The 25,198-nt window shown below is 48.4% G+C and overlaps 1 protein-coding gene across 2 annotated transcripts; it reads left to right on the plus strand.

Annotated features, from left to right (window-relative positions):
• Window positions 1-13: 13 nt before the first annotated feature.
• On the plus strand, window positions 14-24,524 carry Copg1 (COPI coat complex subunit gamma 1). 2 transcript variants are annotated; one of them, XM_003462757.4, is made up of 24 exons: window positions 15-200; window positions 1,077-1,129; window positions 1,589-1,669; window positions 1,909-1,980; window positions 2,108-2,187; window positions 3,273-3,348; window positions 3,510-3,602; window positions 3,956-4,042; window positions 4,436-4,593; window positions 4,688-4,821; window positions 7,452-7,519; window positions 7,643-7,831; window positions 8,671-8,766; window positions 11,167-11,410; window positions 12,173-12,248; window positions 13,942-14,045; window positions 14,559-14,684; window positions 14,858-14,926; window positions 17,076-17,218; window positions 17,460-17,631; window positions 18,103-18,200; window positions 20,563-20,701; window positions 20,943-21,041; window positions 24,081-24,524. In XM_003462757.4, the coding sequence occupies exons 1-24, from the start codon at window positions 164-166 to the stop codon at window positions 24,209-24,211; spliced, it is 2,625 nt and encodes an 874-aa protein (XP_003462805.1). In that variant the 5' UTR covers window positions 15-163; the 3' UTR covers window positions 24,212-24,524. The 2 variants fall into 2 exon arrangements, with proteins under 2 accessions (XP_023417701.1, XP_003462805.1); XM_023561933.2 differs by lacking the exons at window positions 20,563-20,701; window positions 20,943-21,041 and having other exon boundaries at window positions 14-200.
• Window positions 24,525-25,198: the final 674 nt, after the last annotated feature.

Raw genomic sequence — 25,198 nt, forward strand, 5'->3', positions numbered from 1 at the left:
GTGCGCATGCGCGGAGCGGGGAACGCGTAGGCGCAGGCGCAGAGCTCAGGGCGACGTGGCTGCCAGAACCCGGAAGTGGCCGGGGTGGGGAGCTGGTTTGGGAGCTGGTGCTCGCCGCGTCGCTATATCCTCGCGCTGCTGCTGCGCCCCCGCCGGCCTCAGGATGTTGAAGAAATTCGACAAGAAAGACGAGGAGTCGGGTGAGGACTACAAGAGGCCTGGGGAGGCTGGCCCGTGGCACAGGTTTTCCGACCTTTCTCGCGAGCCCTCTTTCGCGGCCTTTGTGCCGGCGCGGACGCCGAGGCCCAGTGATGAACAGATCCTCGGGTCGCAGACGGCCTAGCAAGCTTTGAGAAGCCTCAAAGAGCCCCGCGGCTTCCCACTCCTGAGCTTCTACTGGGATTTGCTGCCTGACCTTGTGCGGGTCACAGGCCTATGTGAGCCACAGTTTTCCCTTCTGTCAGAGGAGGGGCCCCAGCTGGATGCATCTTGTGCCTTTTCTGTCCAACCTTATGGTATCTGTCGGGCCTGAGTTGGTGTTGGCCACACCGATGCGTAACCTGTGCTGTGGGTAACAAGTTTGGGCTTTTCATTCATTCAATCAATCAGAAAACAGATAGAGTGCCTACTGAATGCCAGGCTTTGTAGGTGTCCTGATCCTGCAGTGGAACGAGAGGGATATAGTGTTAGAGGGGTCACGGAGTGCAGGAGACAGACTAGGTAATCACACATGTAATTGGTTATAAATGTGCGTTGGTAGTGAGGGAAATTTTGGTCACAGGTAAGTTGGTTGGCACCTGTGGACTCAGTTAAGTACAGTTTGCATGAATGACTGCAGGATGTGACACTGGAGACACAGGACTGTGCCAGGGCTTCTGGGGGAATGTAAGTGGTTGGGGCAGAGTAGAGCCCCCTGGCAAGAGCTGTGGTCAGACTGTAGCAGTAGTGCGCAGTTCTGGAGGAGTCAGGACTTCCTGGGTAGAGAATGGGAACAATTTTCTTCTCCCTGTGTTTGGGAGTTTGGAAATTCAGGGTCACTACCTGAAATCGGTCCTTTTTGTTCTCCTTGACTACAGGTGGAGGCTCCAACCCATTCCAGCACCTGGAGAAAAGTGCAGTACTCCAGGAGGTCAGTGTCATTTGCACCTCTGTCCCTGTCATGAATGTCATCCAGCTGGGGCCCCTCCTCTGACATTGTTTGTGAACAAACAGTACGGCAATACTACACTTTCTGTATTGGTTTCCAGGGCAACCAAGGAGAAAGCCTATGCCCCAAAACACAGAAACATGATTCTTGCAAAGTGTGTGAAGCTTAGATTTCTGTTCTAATCATCATTTCTCTTTCCACTTAAAAAGTTTGCTAAGCATTTACTAGTCAGTAGGTCAGCACATCCTTAAAAGTTAGGGAAACATTTTAGGAATTATTAATAGATTGGTTAAAAACAGACTCTTTCCCTGTGAGATAATCTTGTATAGGCAAGTATATATATTTCCTCTGTGACTCTCAGACCTTGCAGTACCTGAGGAGAGAGAGTGGAAGGGAAATGAACTGGGCTCACAGTTAATACCTTTGGTGGCTTCTTCTTAGGCTCGTGTCTTTAATGAAACTCCCATCAACCCTCGGAAATGTGCCCACATCCTCACCAAGATTCTTTACCTCATAAACCAGGTGAGTGGGTAAGGTTTGGGGTAGGGGAAGGTGGTGCAGGGGATGTCAGGAAGGGTGTACCATTGAGCTGTTTGACAGCCTCTCTGAGGTTGTAGCTCTAGGTTCCCTATGCATCTTGTTTTGATTCACTGCCTTTGACAGAACCCTACAGGGTCTGAGGGTCTGGCCTGAGCTGATTCCACAGGAAGAACTGCCTGGTCCCTGTGTCTCAGGCTGAGTTTCTTTCTTGATCACTGCAGGGGGAGCACTTGGGGACCACAGAAGCAACAGAGGCCTTCTTTGCCATGACCAAGCTTTTTCAATCCAATGATGTAAGTGTCCCAACCCCAGCCTTCCCAGAGAGATGAGAGCTGCTTTCACCTATACTTATGGTTTCTCCTCCCAGCTCTGGTGCCCTCAATGAGCAGGCTGATAGGGCTTTTCCCATCTCTTTCCCAGCCCACACTGCGGCGGATGTGCTACTTGACCATCAAGGAGATGTCTTGCATTGCAGAGGATGTCATCATTGTTACCAGCAGGTGACTCTTGGGACCATGGGAGGCTCCTCTATGGGGTCTATTGACAGACTTTTTGGTGATGTGTACTGATGAAAAGGCTTTTGGTTGGCCTTGGGCCAGATGTCCTTTCCTATACTGTCCCTCATCCTGTAGTTACTGAAGGCACCCATGGCAGCCTCCAGAGTGAGCCGTTTCTCTTTGACTTCCTTGGCTTTGACTTGGGGACAAACCTTTCTTTCCTGTGATTCTTAGTCACCTGAGTCATTGTGGAACTTTTTTTTTTTTTTTTATCAGTACCAGGGATCGAACTCACGACCATGTGCTTGCAAAGCAGGTGCTTATGCTGCTGAGCTAAATCCCCAGTCCCTGTTTTGTTTTTTTTGAGACAGTGTCTGCTGTGTGGTTCTGGCTGACCTTGAAATCACTGTGTGCTGCCCAGGAATGCTTTCTACATTAGGCTGAGTGATTCAGGAGACAGATGTCCCTAATGTATAATTTCTATCTTTTTAGCGGGGCTCCATTCTCATTTTTGTTGCCACAGTTGTGTTTGTAAGGGAGGGGCTCACACTCACCGGTAGATTAATTTGAAAATATTTACTGAGTGCTTCAGTCTGTGTGGAATGACAAACAAGACAGCTCTGGCCTCTGCCCCCCCCCCCCCCAGATTAACGGAATTGGCCAGGCTCCTAGGGGCTTGTTGGGTGCTTGTCCTGTGCTGTGCTTGAGAAGCCACGAAAATGTCTTAGTGAAAGCAAAGGAGCAACCAAGTCAGTTTTAAGCTACAAAAACCCTTTTAGTTATCCTTTGTGTGGTGTTTTTTATTTGTTTTGTTTTGTTTTTGCTTGGGTTTTTGTTTTGAGAGAAAGTAATGGAGGCTGGCTTTGAGCTTGTTTATGTAGCCCCAGGCTGGTCTCAAACTCACAATGATCCTCCTGCCTCAGCTTCCACCAGGCCCAGCTGCTTTTTGCCTTGGTGGGAGGAACAGAGGGTTAGCACAAGCTAGGGGACTTGTGTAGTGACCCAGGCAGGTCTGGCAGCAGAGGAGCTGGATAGGACTGGACTTGTCCCAATGCCCAAATGTTAGCAACATCCTGCATCCTCCACAGCCTGACAAAAGACATGACTGGAAAAGAGGACAACTACCGGGGCCCAGCCGTGCGTGCCCTGTGCCAGATCACTGATGTGAGTTCATGCCCTCCCATCATCCTGTGCACAATTCCAGTTGTCCCCTGCTCCCTGGGCTGGGGTATGCAAGAGCGCCCCCAAAACAGTCACTGGCTTCCTCCTCTGCACCCCATAGCTGTGTTCCTGAGGTCCCTACCTCACCACTTCTGTCCCCACAGAGCACCATGCTGCAGGCCATCGAGCGCTACATGAAGCAGGCCATTGTGGACAAAGTGCCCAGTGTCTCCAGCTCTGCCCTGGTGTCTTCCCTGGTGAGTGGCTGCAGCCCAGCCCTGTGGGATAGGAAGAAAAAAGTAGAAAATATCAGTCCCTTTCCAGTGTGCATTGGGGGGTGGTTTTATACCCCCTGTCTGAGTGTCCTGCTCATCTCCTCATCAAAGAGAGCCTAGGTTGTTTGACAGGCCCCTGGCACATGTCCTTAAGCCACACATAGGGTGATAGGGTATTGGAGTTGGGATTGGGAGAAAGGTGGGAACTGAGGCCCTCCTTGGGACCAGGATGCTGGGGAGGCTGTGGGTCGTGTCTGGGAGAAGCTTGGGTGCCCTGCCCAGGGTGGGTATCAGGTGGCCACCCTGGCTACTCCTCATCTGCTCTGTATCCACAGCACCTGCTGAAGTGCAGCTTTGACATGGTCAAGCGCTGGGTGAATGAGGCCCAGGAGGCAGCGTCCAGTGATAATATCATGGTCCAGGTAAGGACAAGGACAGACAATACTGGAAATACTCAGGCGGAGCTAAGGGGCGGCACATGCCCACAATACCAGCACTCTAGGAGGCTGAGGCAGGAGGAATACAAGTTCCAGCCCAGCCTGGGATACTTAGTGACTTAATGACATTGTATTAAAAAAAGAACACTTCAAAGTAGGTGTGTGTGTAGCTCATGGAAAAGCCCTGGATTTAGTCCTCTGTTTACCAAAAGAAGAAAACATAAAATGCCAGGTGTGCTACGTTGGTGCATAGGCCTAATCCCCGAGGCAGGAGGATCACTTCGAGTTTTAGGCCAGTTAAACTACATAGAAATCCCATCTCAGAAGCTTGCAGCCCAGGGCCATACAGGCAGTGTAACTTGTGTCACTGTCCTCTAGTACCATGCACTGGGGCTCCTGTACCATGTGCGAAAGAACGACCGCCTGGCTGTCAACAAGATGATCAGCAAATTTACACGGCACGGCCTGAAGTCACCCTTTGCCTACTGCATGATGATTCGTGTGGCCAGTAAGCAGCTGGAAGAGGAGGACGGCAGGTGAGCATTCGGCCTCCTCCTGCTGGATCCTACTTCAGTCCTTCTGTTGTGCTGAGTTGTTCCCAACTTGTCGTCTCTGGGTCGCTTATTATAGCCGAGACAGTCCACTGTTTGACTTCATCGAGAGCTGCCTTCGGAACAAGCATGAGATGGTAGTGTATGAAGCTGCCTCAGCCATTGTCAATCTGCCAGGCTGCAGTGCCAAGGAGCTGGCCCCAGCTGTATCAGGTCTGTGTCCATCACTTAACGAGTAGTTCTGACCAAAAATGAGAGAGTGAGGAAATGCCTTCAGTAGGCCACTGTCCATGGGATATCAAGGAGCCAGAATCTGTTTGGTACCTGCTCCACGGCTGGTCACTGTGTGGAGACACATCCTGGGTGTTACTTTTGGGGATGGGCTGTTTTCAGGTTTATCTTATACCAGGGAGCCAAGGTGAGCCAAGCATGGTGGTGCACACCTATAATTGCAGTGCTGTGGGAGGCTGAGGCAGGAGGATTGCAAGTTAGAGCCTAGCCTGGGCAGTTTAGCAAGTCTGCAAGACCTGTCTCGAAATAAGAAAAATGAAAATGAAAGGGGCTAGGGACATAGAGCAATGTAAAGGCTTAATCCATAATACTTTGAGGGAGGAGGGCTTGTGGGGCACCAGGACCCACAGGTGAACTGGGTAGCAGTACAGGAGTGGTTCTGAACTGACCCTGGAGCCACACAGCTGGTTGGAATCCTGGCTCTGCACTTCACTGGGCAGTCTCCAGGCCTCGTCTCCCTCTTTGCTGTGTGTGACAGTCATGCCTGTTGCCCAGGCAACATGCCTGTTGTCAAAGTCTGCACAGATGGTATAGCATGATGCCCTGTTCTAGCAGACATGGTGGACTTGAGTGTGCCCACTTGCTGTGCTGGCCCCTGTGAGCAAGGCATGAGGGGAGGGATGGCATGGGAAGTGCATGTGAGGCACTTAGTGGTGTGAATGCTGCATGTGAAGAGAGGGTGGAGGAGGAGAAGCCCTTTAGGTTCTGGGCCTGGATTCTGAGAGCAGGGGAGGGGAGACAGCTTGAGCCAGGACCCACCAGGGAAAGCAAAGGTGTGGCTGAGGAGTTAGATTTGCAGGTCTTAGGGCTGATTGGAGCCATGCATGGTGCAGCACATTTCTCATCTCACGCTCTGGAGCCGAAGGCAGTAGGATCTTTGTGAGTTTGGGGCCGTTCTGGGCTATACAGTGAGACTGTCTCATTAAAACAGCTGGATGTGGTGGCACATGCCTGTAATCCCAACACTCCAGAAGCTGAAGCAGGAGGATTGCCATGGGTTTGAGGCCAGTCTGGACTCTATAGTGAGTTCAAGATCTGCCTGGATGTGCATTGAGACTGCGTCTCAAAAAACAAAAACTCAAAACAATAACAACAGCAAAAAGAATGGTTAGACACCTCCTCCTCCTCCTCCTTGTTTTTTTTATTTTTTTGGTATTTTAGTGTTTTGAGAAAGGGTCTCAGTGTAACTCCAGCTGGCCTTGAGCTCAAGGTGATCCTGCTTCAGCCTTTCCAGGGCTGGGATTACAGGCAGATGGCACCATACTCAATTGGACCTCCATGTTTTTTTTTTAATCCTCATACTAATGGTATAAATCTGGTTATGCAGAAATATGGCATTTATGTATGGAGGGAGAAGGCTTCTGCCTGCCGTGCACAAACAGAAGGAACAGACAAGTTTGTTCAGTAACCTATGTGGTCATCCATTCCTAGTGTGTCCCCTGTTTCCAGGGATATAGAAACCATAAAGCAGAGCTTCTGAAATAAGGGTGATCCTGTTTTAAGTAAAAAAAGACAAGTTAAAAAAATACAAGAACATAAAAGCCCAGTGATGAATAAAGGAGTGTGGATGTTCCAGAAAAGTAATCTGGGTCACACAGCCATTGAGTGCAAAATTTGACTCTGATACAGAGAGGGCAGAGAGGGATTTGCTCCCTGATACAGCTCTCTGAGAGATGGGAAATAAACTGGTCCTTTGTGTATTGGTTTAGCTGTACTAGACGTTGAATTCTGGGTCTTTAAATTGAGCCACCAGCCCTTTTGAGACAAGAGCTTGTGAAGTGAGCCAGGCTGGACTGGAACTTGTGATTTTCTTTGGAAAGCTGTGCCTCAGCTTTCCAAAGTTGATATTGCAGGCATGAGTTACCACTCTCAGATTTATTTATTTTGCAGTGCTGGGAATCTAACCACGAGGTACTGTATCATTAGAGTAACATCTCTAGTCTTTATTATTAATGTTTTTAATTTTGATATAGGGTTTTCCTAAGTGGTCCGAATCTAGGTTTAAACTCAAAATCCTCCTGCCTCAGGCTCCCTAATAGCTAGGATTACATGTGAATTCCACCATGCTCAGCTAAATTGGTAGCTTAAGAGAGGACTTTGTTCTGTGCCCAGCACCATGGGGAAGCCATGCTGCTTCCTGTTGGTACTGTGAGAGAGGAAAGCAGTTTCATTTCCCAGTGGCCAAGTATCCAGGCTGCAGATATGGCCAGTCTATAATCCCACACTTCGACCAGCTGGCTGCCAACCTGGGGCATTTTAGCTGCTTTAGCCCTCCTGCTTCAATGTCTTTCTCTGGAAAGGAGGACAGTAGTCACTGCGGCATCCTCTGGTGTGAGGAACCAGTGACACAGGGCTCGCAGCCACAGGGACTTAGTAGGCACAGCTGGTGCTTGTGCCTGGAATCCTTGGGCTGTGCCGGCAGCTCAGACAGGTGGGTTAGGGAGCATCTACAGGGAAGGGGAGTTGAACCAAGGTTGGCTGTGGCCTGCAGAGGTTGTGATCCCCCTTGACTGCCATGCAGCCCCCAATGTCTGTCTCTTGTGTCTGCTCAGTGCTCCAGCTCTTCTGTAGCTCCCCCAAGGCCGCGCTCCGCTATGCTGCTGTCCGAACTCTCAATAAGGTAAGAGTGTGGACTCACACAGACCTGGTCCCCCAACACTTGAGACGCTGAGAGCAGACCAAACCCTATACAGGGAGTGACAGATGGGTCCTGTCCTCTTTGTCTCTGTCCTCCCCAAACCAGGTGGCCATGAAGCATCCATCTGCTGTGACTGCTTGCAACCTGGACCTGGAGAACCTGGTCACCGACTCAAACCGCAGCATTGCCACGCTGGCCATCACCACGCTGCTCAAGACGGGCAGTGAGAGCAGCATTGACCGCCTCATGAAGCAAATCTCATCCTTCATGTCGGAGATCTCTGATGAGTTCAAGGTATTGTGCTGGCAGGGGGGCTCTGCACCTTGTACTGTCAGTGGGACATGGGGCAGGGGTGTCACTCTGTAGATCCTCAGCTCTGGGACAAGTGCAAACCTGCCTCTGGCTCTCCTCTATATCAAGTATATTTTAGCTACTTGCTGTCTATTATATAGAGTTTTAGGAAAAGGGAACACAGCAGTGAAAAGGACAGGAACCTGCTCTCATAGAACTTTACTTTTCTGAGCATGGAATCCCAGCACCTAGGAGGCTGAGGCAGGAGAATCCCCATCTACAAGGTCAGCCTGGGCTACAAAATGAGCTGCAAGCCAGCCTGAACAACACAGCAGGACTGCTACTCCCAACCACTGAAAACAGCATTTCTGGCCAGTGGATAAGCCATCAAGTAAACGCAGGAGTGAGCTCAAGCTTGGCGTGGTGGTGCATGCCTATAATCTTAGCACTCAGGAGAATGAGGCAGGAGGATTGCCACAAATTTGAGATCAGAATGGGCTACATAGTGAGTACTGGGTCAATGTGCACTACACAGTGAGACCATATCTCAAAAAATTAAAGAAGGGGAAATAAACACTAAGTAAGCCAGAAGATTTTAGTGATGGGCAATTCTGCAGACAACCTAGAAACACTATCACTGTCATGAGGGCAGGGCTGGGGAGCCCTCATGTGGGTATCTGGTGGGCGGGGAATCTCAGGATCCCAGCATGCCTGTGCAGTCCCATCTCCCTGCCCTGGTGTCACTCCCAGAACCAGTCTTGCCGTTGGGGTGGGAGAGCACTTCGTTGGCACCCAGAAAACAAGTCTCAGGGCCTTCTTTCATACTTCTCTGTGTGGCTCAGGTGGTGGTTGTTCAGGCCATCAGTGCCCTGTGTCAGAAGTACCCCCGAAAACATGCCGTCCTCATGAACTTCCTGTTCACCATGCTGCGGGAGGAGGTAAGGCCTGGGCTGGCTGGGACCTGCCTGGTGTCCTAAAGGGGTGGAGGCGGGGATGGCCTGTCTGCTGGGTGTAGGCTCTTTATGGGGCAAGAGCTCCTTTTTGGAGCTCCATTCACCCGCTAACTAGCTGTTTTCCTGGTGCCTACGGGCCCTTTAAACACCCGTGTGTGGGTGATGTAAGTGTAATGACACTGACTCACTGGCCTGAGGTGATGCTTGTGCCTGAGATGAGTAAACATACGTTCTCTCTGGAGGAGTCAAGCGTTTAAAATGTCTGGGCTGTTCTAGGAGCTCCGAGGGTGGTTTTTTGGGAAACTGGCATTAATAATGTGACATTGGTACTGTGTTTGTTCCTCACATGGATTAGTGATTGCACTTTTTAGTGTCTCAGAAAGACTCATTTATTTCCCAGGAGCAGAAGCAAATTTTCAGAGTAGATTTGGTTCCCAGGGGAGTGGTGCCCTCTCCCCTACCTTAGAGGGTCAAGGATCTAGCATGAGAAGAGCCATTACCCTGGGTGTCTGGCGTATCCAGGAACACTGGGAGAGAGGGGCACTGACACTCTAAAAGCCCTTGGCTCTTGGGCTTGGCTCTTCAGAGATGTTACAGTGTGCAGTCCTATGACCCTCCCAACCTTATGTGTACCTTAATTTTAAATACTTGCTACTAATTCAGAATGTTTAAAATCATATACTGTGAGGCAGGGAGCATTGTTCAGTTCTGAACACATTAGATGATCCAGTATTCCACAAGCTGAGGCAGGAGGATCACCACAGGTTTGAGGCCAGCCTGAACTACATAGTAAGGTCCTATCTGAAAACAAAAAACAAACAAACAAAAAAAGAAATGCATACATTAGATGGCTTTAGCACAGTTGTCTTCTACAACAAAGCTACTGGAGCCTAATAACATATAACCCGGTTGTGAGATTTTTCTAAAGTTAAGATCAAGTGAGCCAGGCATGGTGCTGTGCGCCTGTAATCCCAGCACTCAGGAGACAGACAGGAGGATCACTGCAGGTTTGAGGCCAGCCTGGACTACATAGCGCGATCCTGTCTCTAAATAAATAAATAAATAAATAGCAAGATCCTGTCTCCAATTAAAAAAAAAAACAAAAACCAAAGCCAGGCGTTTATGTAGACTTTTCCTTGCTAAACAGCCTGGTGACCTCAGATTCAGGAATGACTTCCTCTAAGACAAGATCGCACTATCTGTTGACCCAGGACTGCCACCCAGATCTCTTCCTGTTGCTAGGTTACATGCTTAATGCCCTCGGCCTCTCACCTGCCACCTCTCATTGAAGTCTACGGTGCCCAACTTTCACTGCCATCCATTTCTGGTAAACTGTCCTGGTAAACACTAGCTGTGTGTTCCTGTCTTAGTTACTTTTCTCTTACTGCTGAGACAATATACCTGACACCCAAAATTAAAGAAGGAAAGGTTTATTTAGCTCACAGTTTGTTGGGGTTTCAGTCTGTAATCAGCTGGCTCCAAGGGTGGCGGGTTGAGGGGCAACACTTTGAGGTGGCAGAAGACAGCAAAAGCAGTAAGAGCTACAGGAGGTGCAGCAAGCCTCTTCTCCTCCCTTACCTTATAAGCAGGCTGTCTGCCCTGGCTGGGTGTAGCACTCACACCATCTCCATGCCCTCCTCTTGACAGTCTCATAATACTTACAAAGTGAGGACCCTGGGCTGGGGATATAACTCAGTGGCACAAGTCCCTACCTGGCACGTGCAAGGCCCTGAGTTTGATTCCTGGTACTGAAAACCCCCCCTCCCCCCCAAACAAAAGCAAAGTCAGGACCCAGGCCCCCCACTGAGTCAGTTAAGCTTATAGACTTCTCAGGTTGGCACAGCATATCAACTATAACAATCCCCCTTCTCCCAGGCCCTGGGCCACCATTCCATTTTCTGTCTCTGAAAAGTGGCATTGGACGGGGACTGGTCTTTTCCTGCCTGTTTTATTTTATGTTGCATCATGTCTTAAGGTTTCTCCAGCTGTCAGAATTCCCTCCCTTCTTAAGGCATGGTAGGTGTTGACCACAGTTAGGGATCTTTGCGGCTCTGGGTGGGCAGTCAGGATGCTTTCATACCTGTTTGGCTCTGCTCTCAGTTGGGCAGGGCACACAGTGGAAGTGGAATTGCTGGGTTAGTGATGGTTCTGTGTCTGATCCTCTGATGCAGTCAAGTCTGCCTGTGTCTCATCTCAGGAAGAAAAACAGGCTCTGAAAACATTCCTGTTAAACTCTTCCTGTGGGCAGCAGAAAAGCCCAGGTGTACCTAGACCAGAGGCTGAGACCTAGTGAGCCAGAGCCTCAAGGCTCCAGTGTGGCCTGGTGTCCCTGATACCAAGCCTGGCCAGGCTATGGCTCCAGGCTCGGCTCCATCCTCCCTGCAGGGTGGCTTTGAATATAAGCGTGCCATTGTGGACTGCATCATCAGCATCATCGAGGAGAACTCGGAGAGCAAGGAGACGGGGCTGTCACACCTGTGCGAGTTCATTGAGGACTGTGAGTTCACGGTGCTGGCCACGCGCATCCTGCATCTGCTGGGCCAGGAGGGGCCCAAGACCAACAACCCCTCCAAGTACATCCGCTTCATCTACAACCGCGTAGTGCTGGAGCACGAGGAGGTCCGGGCAGGTACGTCAGGGCTGGGTGGACAGAGCCCTAGCCCATCCTTGTTCTCAAGGCAGTGACCTAGCAGTGGGACCTGCATGCTGCATGTCCTCACCTTCCAAGCTGAATTTGTATCCTTATGGAAAATACTTTAAATGTCATGTTTTTTTTCCTCTTTCTTTGAAATATAATGGGTTGGGAAAAAAATAGATGTCATCTAGTTAAATGGTAGGGACATCTCTAAATTATTGACTCTTTTTGAAGTATCATTTTACTCACTTTATTTTCTCAGGTAGGATCTTGCTATGTAATTTAGGCTGGGCTCAAACTTAAGAGTTGCTTACCTGCCTCAGCTTCTCAAGTGCACTATCATGCCCTGCTTGACTTTTTTTTTCTTTGAACCAGAGTTGAACTCAGTAATCCCACTGCCTCAGCCTCCTGATTGCTGGGATTACAGGTGTGCACCACCACACTGTTCACAACCAGCCTATTCTTACCTTAATTTTGTTTATAATTTTTTTAAAAAAACGTTATGCCACCCCATTGGGAAGAATTTTTCCTTTCAGCGGCTGATACTTAATAAGCAGTGGTTGTTTCCTCATTTGGTTGCAAAGGCAGTTCCTTTGCCCTGTTACAGCGGTGTGGGAGTGGGCCCTGGGGGCTGAGCTTGTGAGGTGCTGGCAACACTGGCTTATGAAGTAGATGTGACGCTATCACTCAGTGGCTCCAAGGCCAGCCTGGTGTGGTGCCCTGGGCACTGCTGAATCACCTTTGTTTTCTGCTTAGGTGCCGTGAGTGCTCTGGCCAAGTTTGGGGCCCAGAATGAAGAGATGCTGCCCAGCATCCTGGTGCTGCTGAAGAGGTGAGTCTGGGCCTTGCCTGGGGGTCAGCATTCCCTCGGGCAGGCAGCTTTCCTTTGTCCATTAAGAGGGGAGAAAATGTATGCAACTGTTGATTATATGGAAAAAAAATGATAAGCATGAAAAGCAGTGTGTAAATCCCATCCCCCATGAGTGACTATTTATAACTGGAGTGTTCCTTTTTCTTTTTGTCTTTTTGAGACAAGGTTTCAGTGTGCAATTCAGACTGGCCTTGAATTCACTTTGTTGCCCAGGCTGGACTCAAACTTGTAGCAGTCCTTTTGTCTCAACCTCCTGAGTGCTGGAATTACAGGTTTGTGCCACCATGCCTGGCACTACATTTTTAAAATAATTGTATTAGGTGGGCACGGTGGTGCAAGATTGTAATCATCACTTGGGAGACTGAAGCAGGGGGATTGTTGGCAGGTTTAAGACATAGGTGGACTACAAAATGAGCTCAAGGCAAGCCTGAACTGTATAGTGAAACTCTGTCTCAAAAAGAAAAAAAAAAAAAAGCCAGCCTGGGCTATATAGCGAGATCCTGTCTCAAAAACAAAAATAAATAAAAATTTTAAATAAATAAATTTAGAATATCTCCTTCACTCCATAAAGAAACTTTGTCCATTTTACAACCACTCCTCCCCCCTCTAGTCTCTCCTATCTTATGCAAGGAGTCTGCCTTTTATCCTTTTTTTTTGAACCAGGAACTGAACTGTATCCCTGGGTCTTTTTTTTCTTTTGAGACAGGGTCTTGCTGTGTGCTTCAGGTTGGCCTTGAGTTCACTATGTAGCCCAAATGATTCTTCTGCCTCAGCCTCCTGAGCAGTGGGGTTTCAGACATTCAGCACCATGCCCAGTTTATCCATATTTTTAAAGTGTATTCCTATTGTAGTGTGCCTAGTACTTTAGTCCTTTTTTCATTTCTCTCCGGTACTGAGGGTTGAACTAGGGTCTTGTATGTATTAGCCAAGTGCTCTACCACTTCCAGCCCTTTTCCTTTCCTTTTATAATTTTATTTTATTCCTTATTTTGAGATAATATCTTGCTGTGTTGCTCAAGCCAGCTTCAGATTTATGGTCGTCCTGCTTCTGCCTCCTGAGTAGCTGGAATTATAGATGTGTACCACCATGTCTGACTTTTTTTGTTTTAAGAAACAGTGTTTTTTTTTTTTTTTTTTTTTTTTTAAGAAACAGTGTTTTACAGGGTTGCCCAGAGTGGCTTCAAATAATCCTCCTGTCTCAGCCTCTGCAGTAGCTGGGACTAAAGGTATATCACACCACGGCCAGCTATTCCTTTCCGTTACCAACTCTTTCATTCTATAGATGAATCACATTTGGGTTATTTCTGGGCCTGTGAGCAGCAATGCTGCTGTGAGACTTCATGTCCAAGTTTTCACATTGAAAATAGACTTTCCTGTCTCTTGAGGAAGTGCTTCCTAACATAGGCTGTTGGACAGAGGTGTCACCCTCACTGGGGATGGGACCCCAGGCCTTGTGCATCCACTAAGCCATACGCCTGGCTCCTATGTGTTTTGATGCCCAGGTTCAAGAGTTGCTGGGTCTCCTACTTCTGGGTATTGAGCTTAGTTTTGGGAGACCTGCTCCCCTGCCCTTGCTGCCCCTGATGACACCTTGCAGGATCTTTCCTGCTGTCCCTGGCAGGCCCTATCAGGAGCACCTTGTATTCCGGCTGCAGGTGTGTGATGGATGATGACAACGAAGTAAGAGACCGAGCCACCTTCTACCTGAATGTCCTGGAGCAGAAGCAGAAGGCACTCAATGCCGGCTATATCCTAAACGGTGAGTCTCATGATGTCTGTGACCCATGTTTGCTGCGTAAACAGGAATCTGAGACAGAAACATGACTGAATTTGCTTGGTGATCCCATGGATTTGCCATGACCTTGGGGGACACAGGATAATGAGAGTGGAAGCAGCTCAGTAAATGGGAACACTTGTTGTTCATAAAACCTTGTGTTTTAGCCAGGTGTGGTGGTGCACACCTATAATCCCAGCACTCGAGAGGCTAAGGCAGGAAAATTATTGCAAGTTGGAAACCAGCCTGGGCTGCAAAGTGAACTCAAGGCCAGCCTGAACTGCATAGTGAGACTTTGTCTCAAGAAGACAAATCCATAGCAAAACTTCTGTTTTCACACCAGTTTGCTTTTGATAAGTCACTTTGTGTCTGTGTTTATTCACCAGGCAGAGGCTGAGAGGGTTAATCAGTTCACTCCCAATCAGACCACAGTGGATCCTCTTATCTTACACCTTCTGTCATACTGTCCTGTGGTGACCGATCTCTGCTGGCCTCTAGGTCTGACCGTGTCCATCCCTGGGCTAGAGAGGGCTCTGCAACAGTACACTCTCGAGCCATCAGAGAAACCCTTTGACCTCAAGTCTGTACCCCTGGCCACCACGCCCATGGCTGAGCAGAGACCAGGTGAGACTAGGGTCCTTGGATGGGTGGCCTGCTAAGCCTGGAACTTCACCAGGGTGGGCAGAGTCATCACTCTGGGGAATTGGAATTTATAATAAGTGAGTAACAATGCTGGGCCAGTGCCCCTGCTGCCCATGCCTGCAGCTGTTGGTCACCATGTTTGTCTACTCCTGCAGAAAGTACCCCTATCACATCTGCCAAACAACCCGAGAAAGTGGCAGCCACCCGGCAGGAGATCTTCCAGGGTGAGTAAGAGTGACCTGAACAGCCAGCAGGGTCAGGATGGGGGTTACCTGTCTTCCTAGGCCTAACATACTCATCTCATCGGCTGGATGGGGTCGAGATTAACAATGAGTAATTTAAGACAGGTGGGCAGATACCTATCTCCCAGAACTAAGGAGGCTGATGCAGGAGGATCATGACTAGGTTGAGGTTAGCCTGAGCTTTTTTTGTGTGAGCTTTGAGCTATATAGTAAGATACCATTAAAAAAAAAAAAAAAAAAAAAACCAACAACAAAAAAACCCTGTACAGAACAGAACGAGAGAATTGGATGGGCGTCTCTGGTTTGTCAGCACTTTTGGCCCACAGGAAGATTGTTAGGTCCAGCTGGTGTCTAAGGAGTTGGAAGCTCCATCCGAGATAGTGGTTTACACAGGTAGGAAATGGAACAGGCTGGGATTAAGGTCCAGGTGAAAGTGGCTTAGAGCCACTCCTGGGAACACAGCACTTTCAATATGGCTGAGCCCTGCTGAATCTCAAAGACACTGGTGTACTTTAGATTCCATGTCCCACATGTCCCTCTAGTCCTCTGAGGCTCATGTGTGTGGGCCAAGTACCCTACTGCCAAGCTCCAGCACCCACCATGCAAAAGACAGTCTGTGTTGAGGTACCGGGCTGTTGCTGCACCTCATTCCTCCGTCTGGGGCTTGCACCTCCTTCTGGAAGCCCTTCCTGCTCTCCCAAGAGCATCACTTCTGCCCGCTGTGATCCTCTGTGGGCTGAACAACTCTTCCTGCCATCTGGCTGTGTTGTGTGTCTGCTACAATGCCAGCCACCTTCCTCTCAGTGTGTGCTGACACAAATCCCCCTTCTTCTCTCCTATTCCAGAACAATGTCTCCTGTTAGCATATTACCTTACAGCCAGATAGCAGCCTGAGACGACCGGGTGCTCTATATCCAGCTCTGCTCCAACACAGTGCTGTAGCTTCAAGGCTTAACACAGGTGGCCCAAGGCCCTAGAGCAGAGGAAAGCACAGTTGATGGCATAGGCAAGAGGCTGTCACAGCCTGCAAGGAGGGCCAGTACTGTGATGAGACTCAAGGCTCCAGGTCTGGCACCCAGCTAGCACTCAGCCATGGTGTGCCAGGATCACCCTCACCCAACACCTTAGACAGCATTCCTTATTTTGAAGTCATGCTTCATCAGCTAGCTAACTAGCTTGCTTTCACATGTGCACGTGCGTGTGTGCTTGTGCGCGTGTGTGTGTTCAGCCAGGTCTCCATGTGTAGTCCAGGCTGACCTTGAACTCACAGTGATCCTCTTGCCTCAGCCTCCTGATTGCTGGGATTACAGGTGTGCACAGCCACTCACTGGCCAGTATAAAATGCTGACTTGTTCTTTGCTGATGGTATAACTGTAGCAGTCTGTACCTCATCTTTCTAGTCTTTTCCTGGTTCCCACCTTCTTGTCAAGAATCCTTGCTGTGTCTCCAAAGATGAATGAGGCTGCAGCTGGGGTTAGGCCCAGGACAGTGGGGTCTCCCTGCTGCTTCTACTTCTGACATCTTCCAAGGACAGAGGGAAGGAGAGGATCCCTGAGGGTACAGTTTGAGCTTGTGAGTGAGATGCAGACCTGTTCAAGAAAAAGTGAGTAGGTAGTGCTAAGTACACCACACGTGTCTCAGGCAGATGACCTTGAGAATTGGCTGTAGGACTTGCATAGAAACCATCATAGCTAGGTTTGGTGCTGTCCACCTGGAATCCCAGCACTCTGGGAGGCCAAGTGGGGAGGATTGTGAGTTCAAGTCTAGCCTGAGCAACTAGTGAGATGCTGTTTCAAAGGGATAAGCCAGCCAAGTGTACTGGTGCATGCCCCTAGTCCCAGCACTTGTAAGGCTGAGGCAGGAGGATCACTTTGAGTTCGAGGCCAACCTGGGCTACCTAGTAAACTCAAGGCCAGCCTGAACTACACAGTGAGACCTTAACAACAAACAAACAAAAACAATAACGAAAAGGTTTGGGAATATAGTTCAGTGCAAAAGTTCTAAGTTCAATTCCTAGTACTGGCAAAAAAAAAAAAAAACAAAAAAAAAACAAAACCACAAAAAAAGAGCAACCACCCTTAAATCAGTTTGGCAGTGGAGAAACTAAACATATGTGGTCTTTGGGTTTCAGAGCAGTTGGCAGCAGTGCCAGACTTCCAAGGATTGGGGCCCCTCTTCAAGTCTTCGCCTGAGCCTGTGGCCCTCACTGAGTCAGAGACGGAGTATGTCGTCCACTGCACCAAACATGTCTTCACTGAGCACATGGTGTTCCAGGTGAGTGGGGTGGGACAGTGATTGGGGTTCTAGGTCTAAGTCCCACAGGGTTCTGGTACCCTGAACAGAGTTGGCAGCAGAGTTTGTCACCAGCAGAAATTTCCCCTAAACTTCCTGACACAGAACCTCTCTGGGTACACAGAAGAACACAAGGAGCAGGGGGCAGTGCATGAATGGGGAGTGGTGGGGTCCTTGGGCAGGAAGCAGGGTCTCAGTTCTCCTCTCCCCCACCCCCATCCAGTTTGACTGCACGAACACCCTCAACGACCGGACACTGGAGAACGTCACTGTGTACCTGGAGCCCACCGAGGCCTATGAGGTACTCTGCTATGTGCCTGCCCGGAGCCTACCCTACAACCAGCCTGGTACCTGCTACACATTGGTGGCACTGCCCAAGGAAGACCCCACGGCTGGTGAGCCCCTTAGATGCCATCTGGCCTACTGGGAACCATGGAAAGAGGTTGGGACTGAACGTTTGTTGTCCTGGGTGGCCTCCATCCTCAGAGCAAATTCTCTTGTCCCTGTTCCTAGGGAGGAAGCTGAGGCCCCTGCTAAATGTCTGGCCTAAGTGCAGAATAGGCCTGCCCAGTTGAAAGCAGTGCTGTCTCACTGGGCCATGCAGTCTTGAAGATGGGCACAGTACACGCTTGGTCCCATTCCATTGTGTACCATTGAGACTCCTGGCTTCTTGCCCAGTGGCCCTGGCTGTGACACAGCTATCATTATTTGGCATCATCTTTCGATCTTCTTTCTTTCTTGCTCTGCAAGTGGTGGCCTCTGGCCAGCCTACTGGAGTTGGGTGGCATCTCACAGCTACTGCCCATCCAGCAGAGCCCAGCAGGCAGGCTAGGGACACCCTGACCATTCAGCCTCTCTTCCCACAGTGGCCTGCACATTCAGCTGCATGATGAAGTTCACTGTCAAGGACTGTGACCCCACCACTGGGGAGATGGATGAAGAAGGCTATGAGGATGAGTATGTGGTAAGAAGCGGGTCAGGGGCCACAGAGCAGCTCTCTCTTAGCAGCTGCTGGCCAGACTGGCTCCTCTTCTTCTTGGCTTTGGCTTTACAACTCTAGTTAGCCAGCTGTGGTGGCACATGCCTGTAATCCTCATACTGGCTTAAGCAGGAGGATTTCAAGTTCAGGCCCAGCCTAGGAAATTTAGCAACTTAGCAAAACCCTGTCTCAAACAAAAAAGGCTGGGAGTGTAGCTCAGTGGGAAGGCTCTGAGTTCAATGCCTAGTTCTAAAGGAAAAAGAAATGAAAAGATTTGTTTTTAAATTTGTAAAAGTACACATATAAAAAAAGCTTGGCAGATCAAAAGTGAAGTATAAAGAAATAGGGGAACATTGCCCATAGTTGTTAGGCACCCTTTTGTAAGCAGAAGTTCCATCATTTTTTTTTTTTTTTTTTGGACTGAGACAGGGTTTCACCAAGTTCAGGCTGGCCTTGAACTCACCTTGTACCTAGGTTGGCCTCAACTCAAAGCATCAGCTCTGAAGTGCTAGGATCATAGGTGTGTTCTACCATCCTAGCAGGAGTTCATAATTGAGGTCATTCTATATATTATAGGCCCTGCTGTTTTCACTTGAAACTGTGGTGTATTTTCTTTTTTCTTTTTTTTTTTTTTTTTTTGTCTTTTTCCTTTTATCAGTACCGGGGATCGAACTCATGACTGCCTGCTTGCAAGGCAGGTGCTTATGCCGCTGAGCTAAATCCCCAGCCCCTAACTATGGTATATTTTCTTACTATTATAGATACCTCAGAAACACTTGATTCATTTGTCTATTAGCACAGTGCTAGATCCCAGGCTAAACACATGCTGTACCGAGCCACACCATTTTAATGACTAAAACACTCCATGGTACATATAGATCATAACTTGTTTGACCTTTCATTCCTTAACATTGGATATTTAAACTTCTAAATCTTTGCTACCTTTTACAAAGCTGCATTAGACATGCACGGCACACATTTTCATTTGCATTTCAGATTCTTTTCTTTTTTTCTTTCTTTTTCCCCCCCTTTGGAGATAGGATCTCACTATGTAGTCCAGTCTACCCTTGAACTCGTCAATCCTCCTGCCTCCCCTTCCTATTTCTTTACATTTTCCCATTGAGATTACTTCTTTACAATAGATTCCTGTTGAGAGTGAGCATGCTATGAGGACTTCAATTCCTGTTTTAACACACTGCTTTCTAGGTAAATAGGACATACCTGTTTGCTGGGCTCTCATGTAGGCCCTGAGTGAGCCCTTCCCATGTCTCTTCCCTAAGCTTGGAGGGCCACTGGTCCAGGGTCCCTCTGGAGTGGATTCCCCTGGGATGTGAGTACAGGCCCAGTGCAATGCCATCACAGTGCAGATCATTATATTCAGGAGCAGAGGCTCCTGGTCCTATATTAAGGACCAGGGCTCCTTAGCTGAGGAACAGCCACTGTGGAGAACATCTGACTTTCATCCTGTGTCACCTTGTGGGCCATAATTGAGGGGGCCACACTTAAGCTTAAGTGGCTCTCCGACCCTGCTCCTGAGAGCTTTACTTGGCTTCCTTCTGCTGCAGGAGCTGGGTCTTGCTTATGTTGGCATCAAACATCCACCTTCAGGGCTCCCTGAAGGCCTGTCTTATGGACCTTCAGTAGCTGCAGTCAGTCCACAGTGGGGTGCAGGGCAGCTGGTGTTAGGAGATAGAGCTAGGATGCCCAAAGATCACAACTTAGAGAGAGGATCTGCTGAAACAGAAATGGCCACTGTGGGGCGTGATGGTGCATGCCTGTCATCCCAGTAGTGGAAATGTTGAAGCAGGAGAAATTCTGTGAATTTAAGGCCAGACTGGGCTACATAATGAGACCCTTTCTCTTTTTGGTTTTATTTTTTGGTGCTAAAGATTGAATTCACGATCTCACACTTACCAGGAAAACACTTGAGCCACTGAGCTAAGTCCTCAGTGAGACCGTTTCTCAGAAAACCAAAAACAAAAAGAAATGGCTGTTGTTCTGGAGCCATGTGTGGTCTTCTCAGAGTGAAAGGCATAGGCAGACCTGAGCACCTTGTGTAACCCTGGGCTCCGGATCTGCAATGTTTGGCCTCTTGGTAATTCAGGATGGACATGTCTCACTGTCAGAAACTAGGATGAGGAAAGTTTTGCATTGAAGGGGTACCACTTGGCTCCAGGAATGGCTAGGGTGGCTGCCCCAGCATGTTGCTGTGTTCTTGGAGCCTGCCACAGCTCAGCGCCAGGCGTGTGTACCTGGGGTTAGGTGGAGAGTTGAGGGAAGTGCCCAGGTGTGTGAGGTGCACACAGAGGGCTCCATGCCCTGGAAATGGTGTCTACCCCCTCTCCAGCTAGAGGACCTGGAGGTCAGTGTGGCGGATCACATCCAGAAGGTCATGAAAGTGAACTTTGAAGCTGCCTGGGATGAGGTGGGGGATGAGTTTGAGAAGGAGGAGACGTTCACGCTATCCACCATCAAGACACTGGAAGGTAGGGGCCTGCTTGTCTCCACCACCTGCCTTCCAGACCCTTGGGTTGCTGACAGTGCTGCTCCCCTTCCGGCCTGAGCAGGGGCACTTCCCTGAGCCCTCAGCACCTGGGGACAGGATACAGGCTGGAGCTAGGGGCAGAACTCAGGTAGAGTATGTGCCCAACCTGCACAGGCCCCTGATTTTGTCTCCACTGCCACAAAACAAGCTGCATGGCTGAACCCTGCTGTCTTGTCCAACAGAGGCTGTGGGCAACATCGTGAAGTTCTTGGGAATGCACGCATGTGAGAGGTCGGACAAAGTGCCAGACAACAAGAACACGCACACACTGCTCCTGGCAGGTGAGCAACACTTCTGGTGGGAGGGCTGGGGACCCCTCTGGGACACAAAGAGGCAGAGTCCACTGCTTCTAAATCTTGCACACTTGTAATCCCAGCACTTGTAGGCCAAGGCAGGAGGATCACAAGTTTTCAAGTCCCACCTGGGCAACTTAGTGAGAGCCTGTCTCAAAATAAGAAGGGATGAGGATATGGCTCAGTGCAAAGGCCCTGGATTCAATGTCCAGTACCACAAAAAAGGAAAAAAAAAACCTCACAAAGTATAAAGAGACCCATGATGAGACATCCCCGTTCTCCACCTTTGTTGCTGCCCTTCAGCAGGTAGCCACTGTTACTATTGTGAACAATGCCTGTGTATTGTCTGGTCATTTTGTGGCTATAAAAACACGAGAAGCTATAACCTCTGCTACTTGGGAGGCTAAGAGAGGAGGATTGAGGTGTCAGCTCAGCATGGGCAACTTGGTGAGATATTCCCACAATCTAAGGGCTGTGGATTAGCTCAGCGGTAGAACGACTGCCTTGCATGTGTGAGGCTTGACTTCCATCTCCATGACTGCAAAAAGAGGTAATAGGAATACATTTCTATCTTTAAACTCAGGTGTTTATGTGTAAGTAGTACACACATTGTTCTGCACTTGGCTTTTCAGTTTACAATGTGCCCAGGGACAGGGCTCATCAATATATAGAGCTTTCTTACTCTTTTATCTTTTAATTATGGTAAAATATGTATAACAAGCTAGGCATGGTGGTGCATACTTATAATCTTTGGGAGGCTGAGGCAGGTGGATCACTTTTGAGCTCAGCCTGGGCAACTTAGGAAATTAAGACGGTCTTAAAATTGTAAAAAATATATAAAGAGTTGGGGATATGGGTCAGTGCAAAGACCCTGGGTTCAATGCTCAGTACTAAAAAAAGGAAGAAAAAAAAATAAATTTTTTGGAGGGGATGTTCCTGGGAATTGAACCCAGGGTCTATGCACTGACCTACATTCCCAGCCATTTTATTTTATCTTATTTATGTTACGTTATATAACATATGGTATATATTTTTATGCCTAGAATTGAGTTCACGGCACTGGGCTAAATCCCTAGTCCTTTATGTGTATTTTAAGATACAATCTTACTATGTTACCAAGTTGTTGAGGCTTGATTTGAACTTGTAATCTACCTGCCTCAACCTCCCAGGGTGCTGGAATTACAGGTGTGTGCCACCACACCTAGATCAGATTCATTATTTTTAAGTGTACAGTTCAGTACATTAGACACATTCACACTGTTGCATTACTATCACCAGCATGCATCTCTACAACTTTCTCATTATCCCAAATTGCATGAACTAGGAATCTTTTTTTATGGCTGCCTAGTAGCCCACTGTAGAGATATACCATATTTTTATGGACTGGGCCACTACTGATGAACATTTAGTTGTTTCCAGTCTTTTGTTAACACAAATGATGATGTGAAAACTAATCATGCAGAGTTTATTTTGCATGTGTACATTTTGATAAATTTACAAGTGAGCCATTTTGATAATTCCCGTTTGTCCTTAAGACAGTTTATATACATAGCCGGGTGTGGTGGCACACACCTGTAATCCTAGAACTTGAGAAGCTGAGGCAGGAGGATGGAGAGTTGAGGGCAGTCTAAACTACATAAAATCTCTGCCTCAAAAAAGCGGGGCATGGGGGCGGGGGATCTAGCTCAGTGGCATAAGCACCTGCCTGGCATGTGTGAGGTTGTGAGTTTGATCCCTGGTACCAAAAAAAAAAAAAAAAAACCAAAAAAGAATTATATTCCTTTCCTTTCACACTGTGGACAATAGAGGGTATCATTAAACTTTATAACTTGGCAGTCTGAAATGAAAATGTTGTCTTCGTGTAGTTTTAATATCTATTTCTTCTATTTGGAATGAAGTTATTTATCTTCCATTTGTATTTCCTATTCATTGGCATGTCTGTTTTCTTTTGTCTAGGTGTCTACAGGCATAGTTGCTCTTTTTTATTGTTTTGGTTTTTTTCAGACAGGTCTTGCTGTCTAGCTCAGGCTGGCTTCGAAGTTTTGACAATCCTCCTGCTTCAGCCTGTCAAGTGCTGAGATTACAGGCATGCACCAGTAGACCCATGTCTAATGGCTCTTTTCTTTTTTTGTCTTTTTGTTTATTTGTCTGTTTGTTTGTTTGTTTGTTTGAGACAGGGTCTTGCTATGTAGTCCAGGCTAGCCTTGACTCACTGTGTAGTATAGGGTTATTCTTGAACTCACAGCAGTCCTCCTGCCTCCTGCCCTTCCAACTGCTGGAATCATAGGCCTGTACCACTATGCATGGCTGGTTATTCTTTACTAACAAGAATAAACATTTAGGGTCAGATATTGAATGCAGTGGTATAGTAGTTGTACAGCATGTGGGAGGCCCTGAATTCGATCCCTAGTACTGCCAATAGGTATTCAAGCATTTCCACTTAGAAATTTTCAAATATGCATAAAGATGGAAGAGTGTAACAAATTCCAGTGCTCATCTTCCTGCACTCCCCAGCATTTTATATGTGAATATTTCCATGTCTGTACTTCTGAGACAATGATGCTATGTGCAGTACAGTTGTATGTAAAAACAGCAGAAGGAAATGAAATTTTTTGAAACTTTGGCTGAGTGTTTATAAACAGGGTGGGTGGACACCAGCTCACAGTTGACTGCCCATACCCACATCCTTTCTGGCCACATTGAATCAGCTTGTTCCCCTGGGCCTTGCAGCCACCTGCTCTGCGGTTTGCTCTTGGTGGGACTGTCCCTATGTGAGTATAACATCAGCTACCAGCCTTACGTTCCGTGAATTCACTTGAGCAGGACAGGAGCTGACTAATGGTAGTACATTACTGCCTCCACTCTGTAGTTGCAGGTCCTGGGGTTCAGTGAGGCCACGTGACTTGTGCAGGCACTCCTCACCCCACTGTTCTCCAGGGCCGCCTTGATCAGCTGCTGTGGTGCAGCCCCAGCCTGGCCTTGCAGCTCTTCTGCCTCACACAGCCTTCTCTCTCTCTTTCCCACCAGGCGTATTCCGGGGTGGTCATGACATCCTCATACGCTCTCGGCTGCTGCTTTTGGACACAGTCACAATGCAAGTGACAGCCCGAAGTTCAGAGGAGTTACCAGTCGACATCATCTTGGCATCTGTGGGCTAAGAGGCCTCCCTAACACCATGCAGAAGTCTTGCCTTTCTTTTGCAGGATTCTGGTGGAAACCCTTTAACCAGCTTCTATATTCAGAAGCAAATGTATCATGGTTGCTTTTGTTTTGTTTTGAATTCTGTCCCCTCCTAAAGAACTTCTGGAAGGTAACTTTAAAACAGGATTATTTTAGGTTTTCCTAGGTTGTGCTGCTTGCCTTTCAGGGAAGGACATCACAAATGAATAAAAGTTCTGACCTACTCTAGAGTATATCCCCAAAGAAATGTATCCCCTCTCTATAAAATAAACAAGCATGTATTTATGGACAGTTTCTTCTTCAGGCTTATCCTTGGGGCTCTACCTCCCCTACCATGTTCCACCAGTGCTATCCCAGGGCCCAAGCCCAGAGGGTGGCCCCTTGGGTGCCTTCACAATACCCCTCTGTAGAGGGGGTCCCAAAAGTCAGTTGGTCTGCCCAGCTTTCTGCATCGTTAGGTCCAGTGAACAGCAAGCCACGCTCTCAACAACTAACTCAAATACACTGGGAAATGCCTGTTTTTAAATGGCATTTTAATGCGGGCAGGAGGACCCCAGGTTCAAGCTGCCTAGACAGTCTGGTAGAACCCAGGCCCAAAATAAACAGCCAAAATAAACACTTTTCTGGAAGTTCCCTCTGATTCTTGGACCACCTCACAGCTTTCATGGCTTCTCTGCTTGCTTTGCATCCACAGTGTCCTGTTGTCTGGTTTCTGGCTTTGGTGAGAGAACGTGCCCAGGAGCAAGAGGGGAGGGCAGAGGGGCTGGGCTTCGCTGGCTCCTTCCTGGGGCTCCTAATCCACTGTCCTCTCCTCACAGCTGCGACCCTGTCCATGTCCTGGTGACTCTGTCACTGTGAGTGGCTGCAGGTTCTGCTCTACCCTGTGACCTCCCCACTTCCTGCCCATCCTTGGGCAATAGTTCCTTTAGTAACCGCTCTTCAAATTCCCCAACTCGAGTGTGCTG

This window comes from Cavia porcellus, unplaced genomic scaffold, assembly GCF_034190915.1.
Source record: "Cavia porcellus strain 051 isolate PalLab524CR breed Dunkin Hartley unplaced genomic scaffold, mCavPor4.1 scaffold_27, whole genome shotgun sequence".
In the NCBI taxonomy this organism is placed as follows: Eukaryota; Metazoa; Chordata; class Mammalia; order Rodentia; family Caviidae; genus Cavia; species Cavia porcellus.